Below are 18990 nucleotides of genomic sequence, written 5' to 3'. Positions count from 1 at the left end.
CCTATTCTTTAAATTAAAAAAACTTTCCTTCATCTAATTTTAATTTAATGACTTGCCTCATGGTTTTGACAGTTTTATTTAAGGGAATTTAGCACTTTATTGCCCTATTTTAAGCCTTTTATTGCTTATAAAATTTTTATCATTTTGTTGGCCATTTTATGGAAAGTTATAGAAAATGACTAAATGTGAATTGTTTTTTAAAGTATCTATCAAAGTGTTCTATGGTGAGACACTAACTACTCACTCTTACACTAAGTCAGTTTTTAAAACTCAAACATGTAAACATGAAACATAAGAACATTTTCTTGAGTATGTATAATTCAAGCCTATTCAAAACTAACCTAGAAAATTTGGACATTATTTCGGTTTCAAAGTCTGTCTCAGGGAACAATTCAGGAGCTAATCTTGTTGAAGATTATGAAATAATGTGTATTTGACCACATGTTTAGTAAGTATTCATGAGGCAGATATTTAGCTTAGCAGCAGATCATATCTAGAGCAAAACCCATCTTCCCTTTGGTGGTTCCTGATCACCGCCAGGCATCCAAATTCAAAATCACAAAAACTTTAGCATCTAGATTGTTGTGTTTTAGCCCAACTCAGTTTTTTATAACATTGAGGTCCCATATGTTCTTTCATTGCCATTTGGAATCAAAAGCTAAATTATGTCCTGCAGCTGGCATGGAGTCGGGAGAGGAAGCCACATTTCCGGCTCCAAGGCTGCGCCTCCCTTGCTGTCTTTGGAAATTACTGCTACACATTCAGATCCATTGAGAGAGAGAGTGAGAATCCATTTTTTTAAAGTGACAGGGAACTCTTCAAGTCCTATTTATTCGGAGGGTGTTCGGGCACCTGCTGACCCTCATGGCTGACCCTGGAGGGGTGTTCCCCGTCTCACAGGCAGTCCTTGGTGGCTGAGGCCCTGAGGAGAAGTCTCTCCCCAGGAGCCATGTGAGCCACCTTTGTTCCCTGAAGCCCTGTCTGCCAGGTCTGAATTTTATCCTCAAAGGCCAAACCGAACATGAATTCCTCTCTCTGTGGCAGGTCTTCTACATGGAAAGCAACTGCCATGGTCCACTCCAGCCACAGCCACCTCTCATCCATCCCAGAGTCTCCAAGGGTCTCAAACCACCCTGCCCGGGGCAGGACATGCTTCTCAGCAGGCCCGAGTGTCCACGTCTGTGAGACTCCAGTGTTTGCTTGGCTAAATGAGTACAATCTATGTGTGTTATTACAAAATATTATCCTCAATTTTAGGCAAACAGCACACTCAGCAATTGGAGGCTTTTCATCTTACTACATTTTAAAGATCTTTCACAGATGGGGTTTAAATCAACTTGATAAGAAGTTTACTACTTTTTATTTAGCACCTAGAGGACATTGGTAGCTTGAGGGTAATTATCAGATGCAATTTGTAGCCTAGCTTTGAATCTAGAATAAAATTCATGTTTCCTTTAAAATGCCTAGCCTACTTTCATGAAAGAAGGTGCAGCTGTGAGAATTAGAATAATCTGAAGACTGATTATTTTTGGTATCTAACTATTTCTACTCCAGCAGTTCATCAGAACATAGGTGCCAAATAGTAGCGGAGAGAGTTTTGACACATTGTCACACTAACTTTTAAAGTTAGTGTGTCTGAAAGGTATGTTTTGGGAATGGCAGCTTTTCAAAGTGCACTGCTCTGATTATAAATAGCCTGGCCTCTGGTTCCCTCACATCGCTTTCAGCTGCTGGCTGTGAAGGGCATAGACCTTCCAAATGCCCTGGAGATGTGGACATTCTGGAGTCTGTGGAGTGGTTCTGAAAAGTCATATGGAGGGTGCAGCATGAGCGGAGAAGTCACAGTGCATCAGGGTAAAAGGGCCCGTGTCAGAGCCACCGGGACGTCAGAGCATAGAGCACATGCTCAGGGCCTCAGAGCTGTTTGGATGAAGCCTCAGTTGTTTTCCCCTTGACCTGCTGAGCCAGCTGTCTTTTTGGGTAATATTCCTTAGGGTCTTGTGTTCCTCACTAAACCTGAGAACGGAATGCCTGGCAGACCCCTCAGATGAGACTGAGAAGCTGGGAGGTTGTGACTATAATTGTGTTACGGTGGTCAAGACGTCTGTCAGACCACAGTGAGGAAGACTTCATTCAGGACATCACCCTAGGTGCAGGGACCACCACAACGGGGTTCTGCATGGGGGTAGAGAGACTGGGCTCAAGACCAAATACAACAAGGAAAAGTGGGAATCTATAGCCAAGGGGCAGGGTGGGGGTGGATGGAAAACTTCTGAGAGGAGACGTAAAGGTGAGGGAGATTCTGGCTAAAGCAACCCACCAGGATTCTTAATGAAGGCAGACAGGGCAACCAGACGTCACCGAGGGGTGGTGGGGTGAGGAGCCCAATCAGGTGTCAAGGGTGGGGTCCTTGCTAAAGTGACTTAGCAGGGTTGTTGCTGAAACTGGATTTTGCAGGGAAGTGCACAGGTGGGCCTCAGAGGAGGTGCCGGAGCCTGACAAAGGCTCAGCCTGGCAGTCTCTGCTGGCCATCTTTCTACCCAGATGTAAGTGCGGCTTCTGCTTAGGAAATGGTTTCTGGCTTGGCAGGAAACCTAACAGCACAATGAAAACATCATTACAAAGAAACAGGTCTGTCTGAATGAACCGAAGCTCAACAATTGCAAAACGGATGGGTTCTGTGGCTTCTGGTGGCAAGACCTGTGGAGGCCCTCTGTCTGCGTTAGGTGGAGGGCACTGCTTTGCAATCCTGCTTGCGTTTTCTTCCTCCAAGTTCTGATTACTCTTGCATTCTTTGTATGGGACTCCAATCCCCAAGGAAGCTTTTCTCCATCTCATATGTGAAAGTCATTCATAAACATCTTTTTTTCTCAGTTGCCAAATTCGTGTGACCCCTGCTGGGTATGTCTCACCACAAACGCAGGCACGTGTTTTAAATAAGACAGAGTTAAAGGATGTTGTTTTTCTCGTGAGCTAGATTGTAAGCTATTTTGTGCAGTGCTCCATTGTCCAGAAGCATCAGGAACTTTGAGATCTGGGATGGAGTAGGCACCATGACTCAGTGTCCTTAGGCCGGGCAGCACTGCAGGGCTCTGGGCGTGGGGATTTGGGTGACCCTGGAGCTGCTGTCACGCCCCCAGTTGACAGCAGGGGAAGTGGGGTGCAGAGGCCACAAGCTGGTGCAGCAGAGCCTGCCAAACGCATCTGGTCTGGCTCTCTGGGATATGGCGTTTTTTAGTGGCTTTGGGCAGCATCACTGACGTTCAAAGTGTGCAGTTCATGAGTCTGCGTGTAGCATGACCCTCAGACCACTATCGAAGTTGAAATAATGAATGTGTCCGTCACCACCAGGTCTCCTTGTGCCCTGAGACGGCCCCTTCCTCCCCTTTGCCCATTGGATCTGCTCACAGACCCCAGGACTCACAGAAGTGGGGCCAGGTGGTGTGTGGAACTGGGGGAGCGGGCGCAGTCTAGGCTCTCTCACACACTGTCAGGATGTTGCAGCTCATGATGTGTATGTTGGTGGCATGTTCCTTTTCCTCCTGGGTGGTGACCACTGCGTTTGTGACACACTTGCCTGTTGATGGGGTGGCAGCTGTGGATTCTCTTGGACTTTCTGTGTTTTCAGGGGAGGGTGGCATCTGTGGATTCTCTTGGACTTTCTGTGTTTACAGGGGAGGGTGGCATCTGTGGATTCTCTTGGACTTTCTGTGTTTTCAGGGGAGGGGTGGCAGCTGTGGATTCGGATTCTCTTGGACTTTCTGTGTTTACAGGGGAGGGTGGCATCTGTGGATTCTCTTGGACTTTCTGTGTTTTCAGGGGAGGGTGGCATCTGTGGATTCTCTTACGTTTTCTGTGTTTACAGGGGAGAGTGGCATCTGTGGATTCTCTTGGACTTTCTGTGTTTTCAGGGGTAGCAGCTGTGGATTCTCTTGGACTTTTTGTGTTTTCAGGGGAGGGTGGCAGCTGTGGATTCTCTTGCATTTTCTGTGTTCACAGAGGTGGCAGCTGTGTTTCTTCCTTTCCAGCTCTTGCACACATTGTCTCCCTCGTGCCCTGCCTGGAGCCCCGGTGTGGAGGTGACCATAGTGATGTCACAGGACCTGTTAGAGAAAAGGTTTTCAGCATTTCACCATCATGTATGACCTTGGCTGTGGGTTCTTGTAGGTATCTTGTATCCAATTTAGATTTCTTCTTTTGAGGCAGTTTGATTCGAGATTTTATCATACACTTTACATGACTGGAATCTCGTGAATATTTTGCATGGAATATTTGTGGCAGCATCCACGGGAGAGATGGGCCCGTGGCACTCCCTTCTTGCAATGCCCTTGTCAGGGAAGTGGAGACGCTGGGGGCCTCGCAGAGCTGTGAGGGGTAGGAGCTGTGAAGGGTGGGAGCTTTTGTGAGGGGTGGGAGCTGTGACGGGTGGGAGCTGTGAGAGGTGGGAGCTGTGAGGGGTGGGTGCTGTGAGGGGTGGGAGCTGTGACGGGTGGGAGCTGTGAGGGGTGGGAGCTGTGAGGGGTGGGAGCTGTGAGAGGTGGGAGCTGTGACGGGTGGGAGCTGTGAGGGGTGGGAGCTGTGAGGGGTGGGTGCTGTGAGGGGTGGGAGCTGTGAGAGGTGGGAGCTGTGACGGGTGGGAGCTGTGACGGGTGGGAGCTGTGAGGGGTGGGTGCTGTGACGGGTGGGAGCTGTGAGGGGTGGGTGCTGTGAAGGGTGGGAGCTGTGAGGGGCCAGAGCTTTTGTGAGGGGTGGGAGCTGTGAGGGGTCACTGCTGTGAGTGGTGGGAGCTGTGAGGGGTCACTGCTGTAAGGGGTGGGAGCTGTGAGGGGTCACTTGCTGTGAGCAGTAGAAGCTGTGAGGGATCAAAGCTGTGAGGGGTCGGAGCTGAAGCTGTGAGTTGGGAGCTATGAGGGGTCACTGCTGAGAGGGGCTGGAGCTGTGAGGAGTCACTGCTGTGAGGGGTGGGAGCTGCGAGGGGCCGGAGCTTTGACAGGTGAGAGCTGTGAGAGGTGGGAGCTGTGAGGAGTCGGAGCTGTGAGGGGTCACTGCTGTAAGGGGCCAGAACCATAAGAGGCCAGAGCTGTGACAGACGTCGGAGCCATGAGGGCCCAGAGCTGTGAGGGACGTCGGAGTCGTCAGGGGTCATTATCTTTTCTGCTCTCTGGAAACGGGTATGTAAGACACGTGTTGGCTTTTTCTTTTCTTTTGAGATGGAGTATTACTCTGTCGCCCAGGCTGGGTGGTGCAGTCTCAGCTCACTGCAACCTCCACCTCCCGGGTTCAAGCGATTCTTCTGCCTCAGCCTCCCGAGTAGCTGGGACTACAGGCACCTGCCACCACGCCTGGCTAATTTTTGTATTTTTAGTAGAGACTGCGTTTCACCATGTTAGCCAGGATGGTCTCAATCTCCTGACCTCACGATCCACCCGCCTCAGCCTCCCAAGACTTTTTCCTTAAATGTTTAGTAAAAGTCGCAGGTGAACCTATCTAAGCCTGAAGTTCTTTTGTGGGATTATTTTTAACTAGACTCATTTTTTAAGACAGATGCAGGAATATTGTGATTTTCTGTTTCTTTGTGTGTCCATTGGATAAATTGTACTTTTCTCAGGAATCTGTTTCTAACAGATTAACTGATTTGCATGGCGTTGTGTGCAGTATCCTTTCATTACCTTCTTAACACCGTCGGCACTTCTGTGTTCCCGATGCTGGTTTTTCAAGCCTCCTCTCTTAAACTAGACTTGGAGATCAGAGAAATTAGTGGGGAAAAAAATCAGACTATACTTAGACCACCCAAGGAGCAACTGCAGGGAGCATCCTGAGAAATGGATGTCCAGTCTCTTTTTTTAATGTATATTAACTTTTCCTTTTCAAAAGCACATGCACACACATTTATGTGAAAAAATGTGATAAACTTCCCATTTTATGGCCTTTTTGCCTCCTTCACCTTTTTAAATTACTGTTTTATAGTCTTATAAAAATAGATCAGTAGCACAGTCGATCTCAACAGGGCAACCATTTGTTTGTCTTGTAGTCTTAGGAGGGGAAGCTGACCCCCAGGTACGACACTGGCGATGAGCTGCACTGACAGAGCTGGCAGAGAAGGACATGCCGGGAGGAGCCTGGGGGATGATGAGCAGCGTTCCGCAGCATTCTTGCTGGGTGATGAGGGTCGCCCCTGTGGCCTGTTGCGTCCCAGAGGGGCTTCCTGTGGGTGGGAAAACACTCGATGTGTTACTTATCTCCAAATTAATGAAGACAATCATATTTTTTAATAGACACCTAAGAGGAGAGGCTTAATTTCATCTTTTTTTAACGGAACCTGGGAAATTAAAATGGATTACCTAGACGTGGTTGGTTTTAAACATCAGTGTGTTCAGGGCAGATCTAGGGGCTGCTGTTCAAAGACGTCTGGACCAGGCTGGTTGGTCAGACCTGCACAGTGGACCCCAATAGCAACACACACTCACAGATGAAATTATTCAAACACCCACTGGCGAGTGAGGAGCGAGATGAAGGTGTCGAGGAGACTCAGGCTGGGCGGCTTCATCTTGCGACTGTGTGCAGAGCTGCTTCAGCCTGTGCCACGCTGTGGCGGTGGAGGCTGTGCAGAACAGATGCCAATCACATCAAGACACGGTGGGAACTCTTCCACAAAGCGGCAGCAGTGTCATCTCACAGTTCCACAGCAGCATTCAGTTTGACCGTGAACAGAGCTGGGGGGTGTCTACATCCGATGAAGAGGGGAGGCTGGTGCTTGGTAAAATACTTTCTATATTTTCAGGGTGAAAGAAACTGATGGGACTGCTTTATCGAGTCATGGGGTGGGACTGCATCACAGCTTGCGGTGTCTGCAGCTGGCGAAGAGCCTGGAGCTCACCCTCTGCAAGGTTCCTGTCCAGCACGCAGGCAGGCCCTGGGCTTTGAGGGCGGTGTGCTTGAGGCTGTTGAGACAGAGGAGAATAGGAAGCCGCTTTGAAGAGCTTCGCTGTGGAAGAGGAACTCACGTATTCTATCTCATTTCAGAGGTGAAGGGAAAGCACTTGAGTGGAAATGATAGGGAACCTGCCTTTACAGTTTCTCACAAACTTCACTCACGTTGTTTCATCTTGATTCTTCGCAATCTGTGATGGGGTGCGCAGCTCAGAAAACTCAAACAGGCACTTCCTAAAATGAGAACTGTCTGAACCCCCGCCCTTGGCGTGGTGCAGCGGCAAACTTTATAGTTCTAGATCTGCTCGGGCAACACCTGGGAGCCGTGTGCCGGCCGTGGCACAGATGCCTGTGGTATAGACTTTACCCATCAGTGTCTGGGCGTGTCTTGGGTGTGGGGCAGGGCGTATGCGCCATGTGCTGTCTGTTCTTGGCCTGCACACATCCTCTGTTCCCCCTGCCTGGCGCCAGTTACTCATCTGAGACCCTTCTGTCAGGGAGCAGCAGCACGGGTACTGTGCCTCTGTCCTCACCGAGGGGGCGCCGCGCCTCTGTCCTCACTGAAGTGTTGATGCTGCCATGGTTTATCCGTGGTGCCTGCTGCCCACCCTCTCCCCCGCCCCTTTCAAGGCATGCTGCCCCTCAGCCTGTGAGAATTGGCTGTGCTACCTCTTCTGTTCCACAACACCACGGTGGTAGTTTGAAATCGGCCATGGGGGAAGTATTTACACCAGGGAAATTAGCAGATGGGAGGACTCCGGACTTTTCAGAGAGCTGGTTGTTAGCCATTTACCAGCACACCACCAACTTATGCTATTTATAAACCACCTTCTGCCAACCTGGAGTCCAGCTTAGCTTCGTGTCAAAACGCAACCTGTTGCTGACTCAGATGGGCAAATCATCATTATTTTTTATTCTCACACACAAGTAACCTTAGAAAGGACTAAATTGTAAAATAAATTTATTTAAAAAGCATAAGAAATAAGGGTTTTCCCCCCCATAGAGGGAAAGGCCCATAGAAATGAAATTTTACTATAAAAATGCAACAACTGGCCAGGCGCAATGACTCATACCTGAAATCCCAGCACTTTGGGAGCCCGAGGCAGGTGGATCACTTGAGGCCAGGAGTTTGAGACAACCCTGGCCAACATGGCAAAACCCCATCTCTACTGAAAATACAAAAATTAGCCGGGCATGGTGGTGCTTGCCTGTACTCCCAGCTACTTGAGAGGCAGTGGTACCGGAATCACTTGAACCTGGGAGGCAGAGGTTGCAGTGAGCCGAGATTGTTCTACTGCACTCCAGGCTGTGCAACAAAGTAAGACTCTGTCTCAGAAAAAAAAAAAAAAAGCAACAACTTGTACATCCTTCAAAACACACCATATATTATGATTGTCGCATCTGTGAGTGTATATACATCTAAATGAGCCTTTTATGGGAAAAAGAAAAGCAGGTTGCTAATTTATATTATGTTAGTCCTAGGATCTTTGATGGTAAAGTTGAGAATCACCGAAGTAAATGGTGTAAACTCTTTTTCTACTAAAACTACAAGATCCTGATGGAAAATTTATTTAGCCTAATATGTTTGTTATAGTTTCATTGTACTGAAAATCGTTATATTTGAATTTTTTTAACAGATCAGGATCCTCATGACCAGCCAAAGAGAAAAAGAATTAGGAAGCATAAATCAAAGAAAAAATTTAAAAATCCCAATAATGTTCTTATAGAACAAGCAGAATTAGAGAAACAGTGGAGTCTGTTACAGGAGAAATCTCAGCAACAGCACACAGATGGCACCACAATAAGCAAAAATAAAAAAAGGAAACTGAAAAAGAAACAGCAAATTAAAAGGAAGAAAGCAGCCGGCTTGGCAGCAAAGGCTGCTGGTGTCAGTTTCATGTACCAGCCGGAGGACAGCAGCAGTGAAGGGGAAGGCGTGGGAGAGGCTGGTGAGGAGGACGGAGCGGACGCCAGTGAGGAAGATCCGACACCGGCCGGGGAGGAAGACGTTAAAGACACCAGGGAGGAAGATCCAACACCGGCCGGGGAGGAAGACGTTAAAGACGCCAGGGAGGAGGACGGTGTGGACGCCAATGAGGAAGACCTGACACGGGCCGGGGAGGAAGACGTTAAAGACGCCAGGGAGGAGGATGGTGCGGATGCCAGTGAGGAAGATCTGACACCGGCCGGGGAGGAAGACGTTAAAGACGCCAGGGAGGAAGATGGTGCGGATGCCAGTGAGGAAGATCCGACACCGGCCGGGGAGGAAGACGTTAAAGACACCAGGGAGGAAGATCCAACACCGGCCGGGGAGGAAGACGTTAAAGACGCCAGGGAGGAGGACGGTGTGGACGCCAATGAGGAAGACCTGACACGGGCCGGGGAGGAAGACGTTAAAGACGCCAGGGAGGAGGATGGTGCGGATGCCAGTGAGGAAGATCCGACACCGGCCGGGGAAGAAGACGTTAAAGACGCCAGGGAGGAGGACGGTGCAGATGCCAGTGAAGAAGACCCAACATGGGCTGGGGAGGAAGAGGGTGCAGACTCCGGGGAGGAGGATGGTGTGGATGCCAGCGAGGAAGATGATACAATTACCAATGAAAAGGCAGACAGTATTCTAAATTTTTTGAAGTCAACACAGGAAATGTATTTTTATGACGGTATGTTTTTTACTGTTTTTCTCTTGCATAGTGACATCCACTTAAAAGTTTATTAAAAGAAACAAATATAATGCTTAAATGTTAAAACATACATTAAAAATATTCAATGTAAATAATTAGTTATAAGGCAAAGATTAGAGTATTTACGTGCTTTCCACCGATGATGTGGATAGGCATGTGCCCCTGGCATATCCAGAGAAGCAGTGTGGTGGCCGTGGCCAGCTGTGGCTTGTGCCTTGCAAGGACAGGCTGGCCCCGTGTCCTCCATGCCTCTAAGGTCAGGTTTTGGAGTGTGTTGGCATCCAGGCTATTTTTCTAAACAAGAGATAAATCCAGATTGGAGGCTTTGATGAGCTGAGCTCACCTTCATAAGCAGACTGAGAGGTGAAGGAAACACAGCTTGTGCCTTTAGGACAGATTTCATTTTCTCTTCCACATAGAACGGATGCACAATTTCTCAGCAAGCATTTTTGTGCAGTTGTTTATACTGACATAAGATAAGGAAAATAAACGTAGGTTTAATGTCACAGATGGCACTTGGTTACATCTGCACTACACTTTGTTGACAGCTGACTTAGGGACACGTGGCTGCCCCGGAACAGAGATACTCACCGTGGGCTGGCTTCCTGGGTTTCTTCTCTTTAATTTTTTTTTAATACTTTTTAATTTTTGTGGGTATAGGTGTCTTTTCAATGATGTTACCAGCAGGTTCAGGTTAATGTGGTGGGTTTAGCAGATCCAGATTTAAGCAAGGCATTTGATGGTGTTCTTATCAACAAGATTGAGAAATATCAGCTATGTAATAATTTGGGAAGTAAGTAACTGATTTTAACAGTGATGCAGAAGTACCATTTTTAATAGATTGATGTCAACATGAAGAGCACCCTAGCCTCTTCCTCTTTAGCGTGTTTCTCAGCAGATTGTATTAACAAATTGAAAACACGTATCCAGATGGCACATCAGGAAGACATGGCTAAGACACTGCAAAGTAGACGTAGAATTCAGAAAGGTCTCAGTAAACTTTCTATTCTGTGTGTGATCGAGCAGCTTGGGGCAGACCAACAGTCATGCCAGGAGTAACCAAAAAGCCAGGTTGAGAAACACCTGTTGAAGGGATCAGGAAGCTACTCAGGAAACCAGCTCATAGAAAGATGGAACTCCTGGAACCCTCACGGGGAGATTATCATGGAAACATCTGCAGCCACTTGTCTTCAGGAATCTGCCAGTCCTGAGTGTGGGCGTAGGGTGAGGGTCTGGGGAAAGGACCTGGTGGAGCCCAGAGAGCAGAAAAACCAGCCTCACAGGTTGAGAGACCAAAAGCAGATCCTGGAGCCCAGTGAGCACAGACATTAGAGCCGGGGCCGGCAGGTTCAGAGGTCAGAGCCTGGAGCCCAATGAGCACAGACATTAGAGCTGGGGCCGGCAGGTTGAGGTCAGAGCCTGGGGACCAATGGGCTCAGAGGTCGGAGCTGGGGCCGGCAGGTTCAGAGGTCGGAGCCTGGAGTCCAAAGAGCACAGACATTAGAGCCGGGGCCGGCAGGTTCAGAGGTCGGAGCCTGGGGACCAGTGAGCACAGACATTAGAGCCGGGGCCGGCAGGTTCAGAGGTCAGAGCCTGGAGCCCAGTGAGCACAGACATTAGAGCTGGGGCCGGCAGGTTGAGGTCAGAGCCTGGGGACCAATGGGCTCAGAGGTCGGAGCTGGGGCCAGCAGGTTCAGAAGTCGGAGCCTGGGGACCAGTGGGCTCAGAGGTCAGAGCTGGGGCCGGCAGGTTCAGAAGTCAGAGCCTGGGGACCAGTGAGCACAGACATTAGAGCCGGGGCCGGCAGGTTCAGAGGTCGGAGCCTGGAGCCCAGTGAGCACAGACATTAGAGCCGGGGCCGGCAGGTTCAGAGGTCGGAGCCTGGAGCCCAGTGAGCACAGACATTAGAGCCGGGGCTGGCAGGTTGAGGTTGGAGCCTGGGGACCAGTGGGCTCAGAGGTCGGATCAGGGGCCGGCGGGTTCAGAGGTCAGAGCCTGGGGGGCCGGTGGGCTCAGAGGTCAGAGTCTGGGGACCGGTGGGCTCAGAGGTCGGAGCAGGGGCCGGTGGGCTCAGAGGTTGGAGCCTGGGGACCAGTAGGCTCAGAGGTTGGAGCTGGGGCTGGCTGGTTCAGAGGTCAGAGCCTGGGGACCAGTGGGCACAGACATTAGAGCTGGGGCCGGCAGGTTCAGAGGTCAGAGCCTGGGGACCAGTGGGCTCAGACATTAGAGCCGGAGCCGGCAGGTTCAGAGGTCGGATCCTGGGGACCGGTGGGCTCAGAGGTCGGAGCAGGGGCCAGCAGGTTCAGAGGTCGGATCCTGGGAACCGGTGGGCTCAGAGGTTGGAGCAGGTGCCGGCAGGTTCAGAGGTCGGAGCCTGGGGACCAGTGGACTCAGGTGTTGGAGCAGGGGCCGGCGGGTTCAGAGGTCAGAGCCTGGGGGCCGGTGGGCTCAGAGGTCGGAGCAGGGGCCGGCGGGTTCAGAGGTCGGAGCCTGGGGGCCGGTGGGCTCAGAGGTCGGAGCAGGGGCCGGCGGGTTCAGAGGTCGAAGCCTGGGGACCGGCGGGTTCAGAGGTCAGAGCCTGGGGGCCGGTGGGCTCAGAGGTCGGAGCAGGGGCCAGCGGGTTCAGAGGTTGGAGCCTGGGGACCGGCGGGTTCAGAGGTCGGAGCAGGGGCCAGCGGGTTCAGAGGTTGGAGCCTGGGGACGGGTGGGCTCAGAGGTCGGATCAGGGGCCAGCGGGTTCAGAGGTCGGAGCCTGGGGACCGGTGGGCTCAGAGGTTGGAGCAGGGGCCGGCAGGTTCAGAGGTCGGAGCCTGGGGGCCGGTGGGTTCAGAGGTCGGAGCCTGGGGGCCGGTGGGCTCAGAGGTCGGAGCAGGGGCCAGCGGGTTCAGAGGTTGGAGCCTGGGGACCGGTGGGCTCAGAGGTCGGATCAGGGGCCGGCGGGTTCAGAGGTCAGAGCCTGGGGACCGGTGGGCTCAGAGGTCAGAGCAGGGGCCGGCAGGTTCAGAGGTCGGAGCCTGGGGACCAGTGAGTTCAGATGTTGGACCTGGGGCCGGGGGGTTCAGAGGTTGGAGCTGGGGCCAGTGGACTCAGAGGTCAGAGAACAGAACTCAACACTCTGCATGGCTTCCCTTAGAGCCTTTGCCCAATTCTGAAGCTGTGGGTGGAAGATGAGAAGCCACACAGAGAGCCTCCGAATAACAAACACAGGGGCCTCTTGGCCATCTTGAGGTGCTGATCAGATGAGGATCGGCCTGACCCTCGAGCCCAGCAGAGCAAGGCAGCCCAGAGGCAGACAACCCTGTCCCAAATGTGTGGCCACCTTGGAGTCAGCTCAGTCCCTGCACGGTCCGGGGGATCCACCTCTACTCGGTCTGCCTGGGGGAGCAAAGGGTGAGCCCTCTAGAGGGAAATATCGCCATCCTAGACCTCTGCAGTCTTTCCATGCGTTCAGCAACAGTTTACCAGGCATGCCACAAGACAGGACCACAGCACCAAAAACCATGAGAAAAAAACAGCAGTAGAGCCGGAGTGGGAGATGCTGATGTTATCAGACAAGGAGCCTAAAATAAGGGGGGAAAAAAGGAAAAATTGGAGCATTTCACCAGGTAATTTGAATCTACTAAAATAATCAATGGAAATTTTAGGCCTGAGAAATATAGTAACTAAAATTCAGGCCCCGAAAGACAGGGAGACAGCAAACGAGAGTTGGCATAAAAGAGACTTGGTGACCAGGAAGAAAGTCCCCAGAATGCAGCTGGAGAGAAAACGGACGGAAAACACAGGAAAGAGCCCGGCAGACATAGAGTGGGAAGTCTGGTGTCCCTGAAACAGGCCCAGGTGGAGAGGAAAGAGGACGGAGCGGGGGCGGGATGGAGACGTGACATTTGGGAGTTTTACACCATTGTTACGGGACACAGAGTCACAGGTTGAAGAAGTCTTGCCAAGTCCAAGCAGGGTTAATGCCGAAACCACCAGAGGCGAGCGCATTGCAGCCAAACTGCTAAACAGCAGCCAGAGAGGCAAGACCAGCAGCCGGACCGAGGGGAAGTCAGGCTTGTTTTCAGTTCTCCTTGATTTCTTCTAAACAGCCACAGTCTGATTCTTTTTTTAAGCGATGTGACATGGACATAGAGAGCTTGGTTTCATTGTCTGGTTTATCCTGCTGCTGTTTGTAGCCCTGAGTCGTGTGTTGGACAGGGAAGGCATCTCACCAGACAGAGGTGTAGACGGGCCAGGGGAGCCATCTCACCAGACAGAGGTGTAGACGGGCCGGGGGAGCCATCTCACCAGACAGGCATCTAGACAGGCCAGGTTTCCACAGTCATTCATGCAGTGGTATTTTGTACTGAGCTGTGTTCTGATTCTCTCTTCTAGTAGCTTCTTATCTCCCAGACATTCTATGTGGAAGCGTAGGTTTGAGACCTTCCTTAAGAGAGGAAAGCTTATCTTTAGTTTATAGAAATAAAAACAAAACTGTATTTCCAAGCAAAACTGACTTTATGTAGGTGTCTCCAGAGATGCAGCTTCAGCCGCCCTTGCAGATGCCGCTGAGGAGCTGCTGGACCGTCTTGCGTCACACAGCATGCCGCCCTCAGACGTGACCATCCTGTACCACATGAAAACGCTGCTGCTTCTGCAAGATACTGAGAGATTGAAGCATGCTCTGGAAATGTTCCCAGAACATTGCACGATGCCTCCTGGTAAGTACCATATGATTTATTCAAGGTCCTGCTTAAGATACTCTCATCGAGGTTTGCCTCTAAAAGACTTACACCACCCAAACAGCAATGAGTTGGAAAATATGACACTGCACATATGGCATGGAGAATAGAGTCCCAGAGAGAAAGAGGCTTCCTGCATCTCTGCTTGATATAAAAATATTTCACATAATATATGCAGAAATGCATGTGCAGTCTAAGTTTCCAGACTTGGGAGCTGTCAACTCTTGGAGCCAAATTTTCCTAAGTTCAAATAGAAGTGAATTCATTTCTTCCTCTTTTCCTTCTCCTCTACTGGTGTGGTAGATGGTAAATTTTTGCTGGCCTCCAACTCTCTGGTACCTTATTGAACCCCTGACGTGGCGATGATGACGTTTCTGCCACCTTCACCGGGCATCCTTTTCATGCAAACTGTTGTGTGCTGGAGCGGCTGTGCTCATGTCTTCCCAATGCCGTGTGCAGTGACACAAGCTGTGGTGAGGGTATTCAGGCCACAGAAACCTGCAAATGCTGAAAATCAGAAATTCAGGCTGTTGAGCCATTCACCTGCACACCACTGAGTGCAGAGCAGCCCACCTGGCCCAGGGCTGGCATGTGGCACCCATCCCAGAGGAGGAGTGGAGGAGGGTCCGTGGCACCCGTCCATGGCACCTGTCCCAGAGGAGGAGTGAAGGTGGGTCCGTGGCACCCATCCCAGAGGAGGAGTGGAGGAGGGTCTGTGGCACCCGTCCATGGCACCTGTCCCAGAGGAGGAGTGGAGGAGGGTCTGTGGCACCCGTCCATGGCACCTGTGGAGTGGAGGAGGGTGTGTGGCACCCGTCTGTGGCACCTGTCCCAGAGGAGGAGTGAAGGTGGGTCCGTGGCACCCGTCCCAGAGAAGGAGTGAAGGAGGCTCTGCAGATTTCATGAAGGGAGTTTCAGAGTAAGTGTCGGGAGTGGTTTCTGTCTGTAGAAACCCACAAGGTTGCTGAGGGGTCAAGACCGGCATGTTAGAGAAGCCAGGTAGCAAACGGTTACATAACCATGGCGTGATGACGCCGTGGCACCGGCGCAGGGAGCTGGGGGCTGCAGGGACCACGAAACTGGAATCACAGCGTGCAGAGCATGTGGGTGCTGGAGGAGCTACCTTTATGCAGAACACCCTCATCCGTCGCGGAGGTGTTGGCTCTGTGTTGCCCTGCATGGTGCTCCGGGCTGTGGAGCCTATCACTGAGGAAGGCTGGTGGGGACCCCGCCCTGGGGCGCTTGCTTCCTAGCTGAGGAGCTGGAAAAGAAGCCAGATACTCGGTGAGATGCGTCATAGAGCTGCAGATAGATCCTGGAGATGAGGCCGTGGAGGAGCAGGAAGAGGAGGGTGTTGTGCAGCCAAGTGCACACGCGCTGAGATGGGTGAACCCGTGTGTTTGGGAGCTGCGAGGAGCCCGGTGGCTGGACCAGAGGATGCAGGTTACAGGGCCAGGTGCATTGAGTGAGTCTCAGAAGGTGGAGAGGTGACAGGGCCAGGCACATGGGAGGAGCCCGGCGGCTGGACCAGAGGATGCAGGTTACAGGGCCAGGTGCATTGAATGAGTCTCAGAAGGGGGAGAGGTGACAGGACCAGGCACATGGGACCCTGGGCATGTGAGCCTTGTGGGCTTCTACGCAAACAGAGACAGGAGGTTTCTGGAGGCTATGAGGCTTCTGGGCTGTTATCTTGAGGCTGGATGGAGGAGATAGAGAATGGAGACCAGGTAGGGGCTGCTGAGGACCTGCTGAGAGGTACCTGCAGTGTGGACCAGGTGGGGGCGGCTGAGGATTTGGCAAGAGGTACTTGCAGCGTGGACCAGGTTGGGGTTGCTGAGGACCTGCCGAGAGGGGCCTGCAGCGTGGACCAGTTTGGGGTTGCTGAGGACCTGCCGAGAGGGGCCTGCAGCGTGGACCAAGGTGCAGCCACGGGTTAGGCAGCTGTAGCCAACGTCCAGGTGGGCCGTGGAGGTAGAACCAGTGGGAGCTGCCGAGTGGCCGGTGAGGCACTGGGAGGACCAGGTCACCGCGAGGAGGAGGAGGGGCTCCCAGAAAGATAGGGTTTGAGGTGAGAGGCCCTGCCCAGAGCGCAGTGCTGGGCAGCTATGCAGGTGCCAGTCAGACCTCAGGTTCCAGCTGAGGCTCAAGAGGGCCTTGGGGCCGGGAGTGCAGGGAGGAGAGAGGTCAGGGACAGGGAGTACAGATCCCCACCAGGAGCGTGGCCAGGGGCCATGAGGAATGACACTGGAGGAGGAAGCGGGGCCCACGGGTGACAGTGGAGGAGAGAGGAGGAGCCCCACCAGGAAGGTGGCGGTGCTCCTGAGAAGGCATCTGTGTGTGCGGAGAGGGCGGCGTTGGCCCCAGGCCGGCATCTCTTTGTTTCTGGTGGGTTGTCAGGCCTCTTACAGCAAGTACTTAACAAACTTAGATTTCCATAATCAGATTTATCTCAAACCGCAAAGAAAAAAGCCGATTTTATTATGTTAAACTGATAGGAGATTTTTATGAGAGATGAAAGTAAGCGATTTTAACTTTTTAATTTTTTTAATTTTTGTTCTGTTTCTCACACTTGAGGCTTTTCTGAAATGCACCAAAAGAGTTTTGGCAGTTGTGGGGAATTTAGCAGAACCCCCATTATTAAAACAATTGGTTTCTTATATTAAAATCATCAGACATGTTTTGTATACACACACATTTACGTTAAACCACTGATAGAACTAAACTGTGTGTAAGAACCTGTTTTCTCTAAGAAAGGACTCCTTTGAGTTCTGTAGGATATATGCTTAAAGTTTTTCTATGTCAAGCTGTTTTATGAAATAAAATTTTACGAACAGTGAAGCTTCATTTTCACACGTTGTATTTGTTTAATGCAGACTTGGCCTATATGAGTTTTTGAAATTAAGGGTTTTTTCCGTAAAACTAGCTTAGGAGTTTAATTAGTCACTGTGTCTCTCACCTCTATAGAGATCACATTGGAAAAGCAGGTGAGGGTGTTTTCTGCCGATCGTGTCTCCTCTCCCTCTTGTCTGGCTCAGCAGTTACTTTTCCTCAGTCGTGGGGGCTGCGTTCAGCTGCGATGCCAGCGTTAGGGCCAAGCTCTCCCGCTTCTGTGACGTTTTATTACATGCACTCCTTATCGGTAGCAGCTGCCATTCCCTGAGTGTTCCTCGCACCGTGCACTGAGAAGGGCTGGGAGTTTCCGAACATCACCCTCCTCTAACCCTCTGTATGGGAATTAGATTTTTATCATCCTGACTGTTGGGGCTTTCTAGAGCTCAGGCAACTTCCCCCTGGGCGGGATGGAGGCTGCCTGGGGGGAGTGTGGATGAGGCTTCTGTTATCTGTGGCTTGGCTCTCTGTGGTTGGAAACTTCAGAAGCAGTGGATTCCAGGTGCAGCATTTGGTGCCCCAACAAGTTATAAAACCTGACCCTGGGGAGAGCCTTCACTGGCAGCCAGTGTCCCCCCGTGAGCCCGGTGAGCACAGACGTTAGAGCCGGGGCTGGCGGGCTCAGAGGTCGGAGCCGGGGACCAGTGGGCTCAGAGGTCGGAGCCATGTCCCTGCCGTGAAGCCCTGAGGGTTGGTGGTGACATCAGGGGCGACTGTGGTGTCGCAATTGTGGTGTCTCGGCTGCCTTTGGCCAGCGCTGCCACAGCCCTGGTTTCATGACGTGGGCGCCACGTGGTCCTGTGTTGTCTCACTTACGGCTCCACTTCTGGCTTTTTTCTGCTTGTTCACCCTTGACATGAACTTCTATTTCCTTTTCATTTCAGTTTGTATGTGGGTTTTCTTCCAGGTCTGATGTTAAGCCTGTAATATTGCACTGTGATGTTTTGAAGTTCAGGTGTAATAGAGCCAGTGAACCAAGGGTACATACCCCAGTGAAATACAAATATTCAGAATTCAGCCATTGTGTTGCCAATACTGATTACGTCATGTGTGATTAACAAGTGTAATGTGTCCCTTTCAACATGAGTTTTATGCCAAAATTGCATTTTATTAGATTATTTGGGAGTTCACTTTGGGTCCAAAGGCTCATGTCTACGTAATAATAACTTATGATTTTTCTTTTTGTCTTTGTTTTATTTTTTGTTTTCTTTGTGTTTTTTGCTTTCCAGACCATGCCAGAGTAATCTCAGCTTTCTTTAGTTACTGGATCACACATATCCTTCCTGAGAAGAGCAGTGACTAAAATGGAATATCTCTTTAAGAACAGTTCCTCTTTAACAAAAAAACTTAAAAGACAAATGTGAGATGGGCTTAGAGTTAGTCCTCTGGGAACTTGAAAGACATTTCTGCCGTATTATTTATTCATGTGTTTGTTCCTGGTGGGCAAGATGCCATCTGAGGCTTTGGATGAGAAACTGGGGTAAAATGGAAATTTTTCACCTATTTGCAATTGTATATGTCTTGAATTACTACATAAAACTTGATTCTGTTTTTGTACTTATTGTAAAAATTGAAAGTGGACATTCTGTTAAGTTAAACTGTATAGTGTGAAGCTCATATATTTTTATGAAGTTTTGAATCACCTTGTATCTGAAAGTCTCTGTTTTAAGAATGTTTTCTGGGTATTAAAATGTTCTAGTTTAAGTAGTTTGATTATAGTTGAATTTTTTTTCTCTTCTCTACTTTGTGAATCATATCAGGTACCTGTG

At 50.6% G+C, this 18990-nt stretch overlaps 1 protein-coding gene across 5 annotated transcripts in view; it reads left to right on the top strand.

Annotated features, from left to right (window-relative positions):
- The window catches only part of ERICH1 (glutamate rich 1), a 79088-nt gene that overhangs the window by 40778 nt on the left and 19320 nt on the right, over positions 1 to 18990 (top strand). For 2 of the 5 annotated variants that reach the window (XM_054561142.2, XM_054561146.2), the window contains 3 exons: positions 8568 to 9590; positions 14117 to 14311; positions 18451 to 18925. In XM_054561142.2, coding sequence (XP_054417117.2) covers positions 8568 to 9590; positions 14117 to 14311; positions 18451 to 18524 — 1292 coding nt within the window. In that variant the 3' untranslated portion in view covers positions 18525 to 18925. Of the gene's footprint in view, positions 1 to 8567; positions 9591 to 14116; positions 14312 to 14635; positions 15252 to 18450; positions 18926 to 18990 lie in introns of those variants that run through there. The other 3 variants (XR_010141039.1, XR_010141040.1, XM_054561143.2) reach the window with 3 other exon arrangements.

The sequence above is a fragment of the Pongo abelii genome, chromosome 7, assembly GCF_028885655.2.
Source record: "Pongo abelii isolate AG06213 chromosome 7, NHGRI_mPonAbe1-v2.0_pri, whole genome shotgun sequence".
Classification (NCBI taxonomy): domain Eukaryota; kingdom Metazoa; phylum Chordata; class Mammalia; order Primates; family Hominidae; genus Pongo; species Pongo abelii.
The sequence above is the reverse complement of the archived record's forward strand: the minus strand, read 5'-3'. Positions and strand labels throughout refer to the sequence as shown.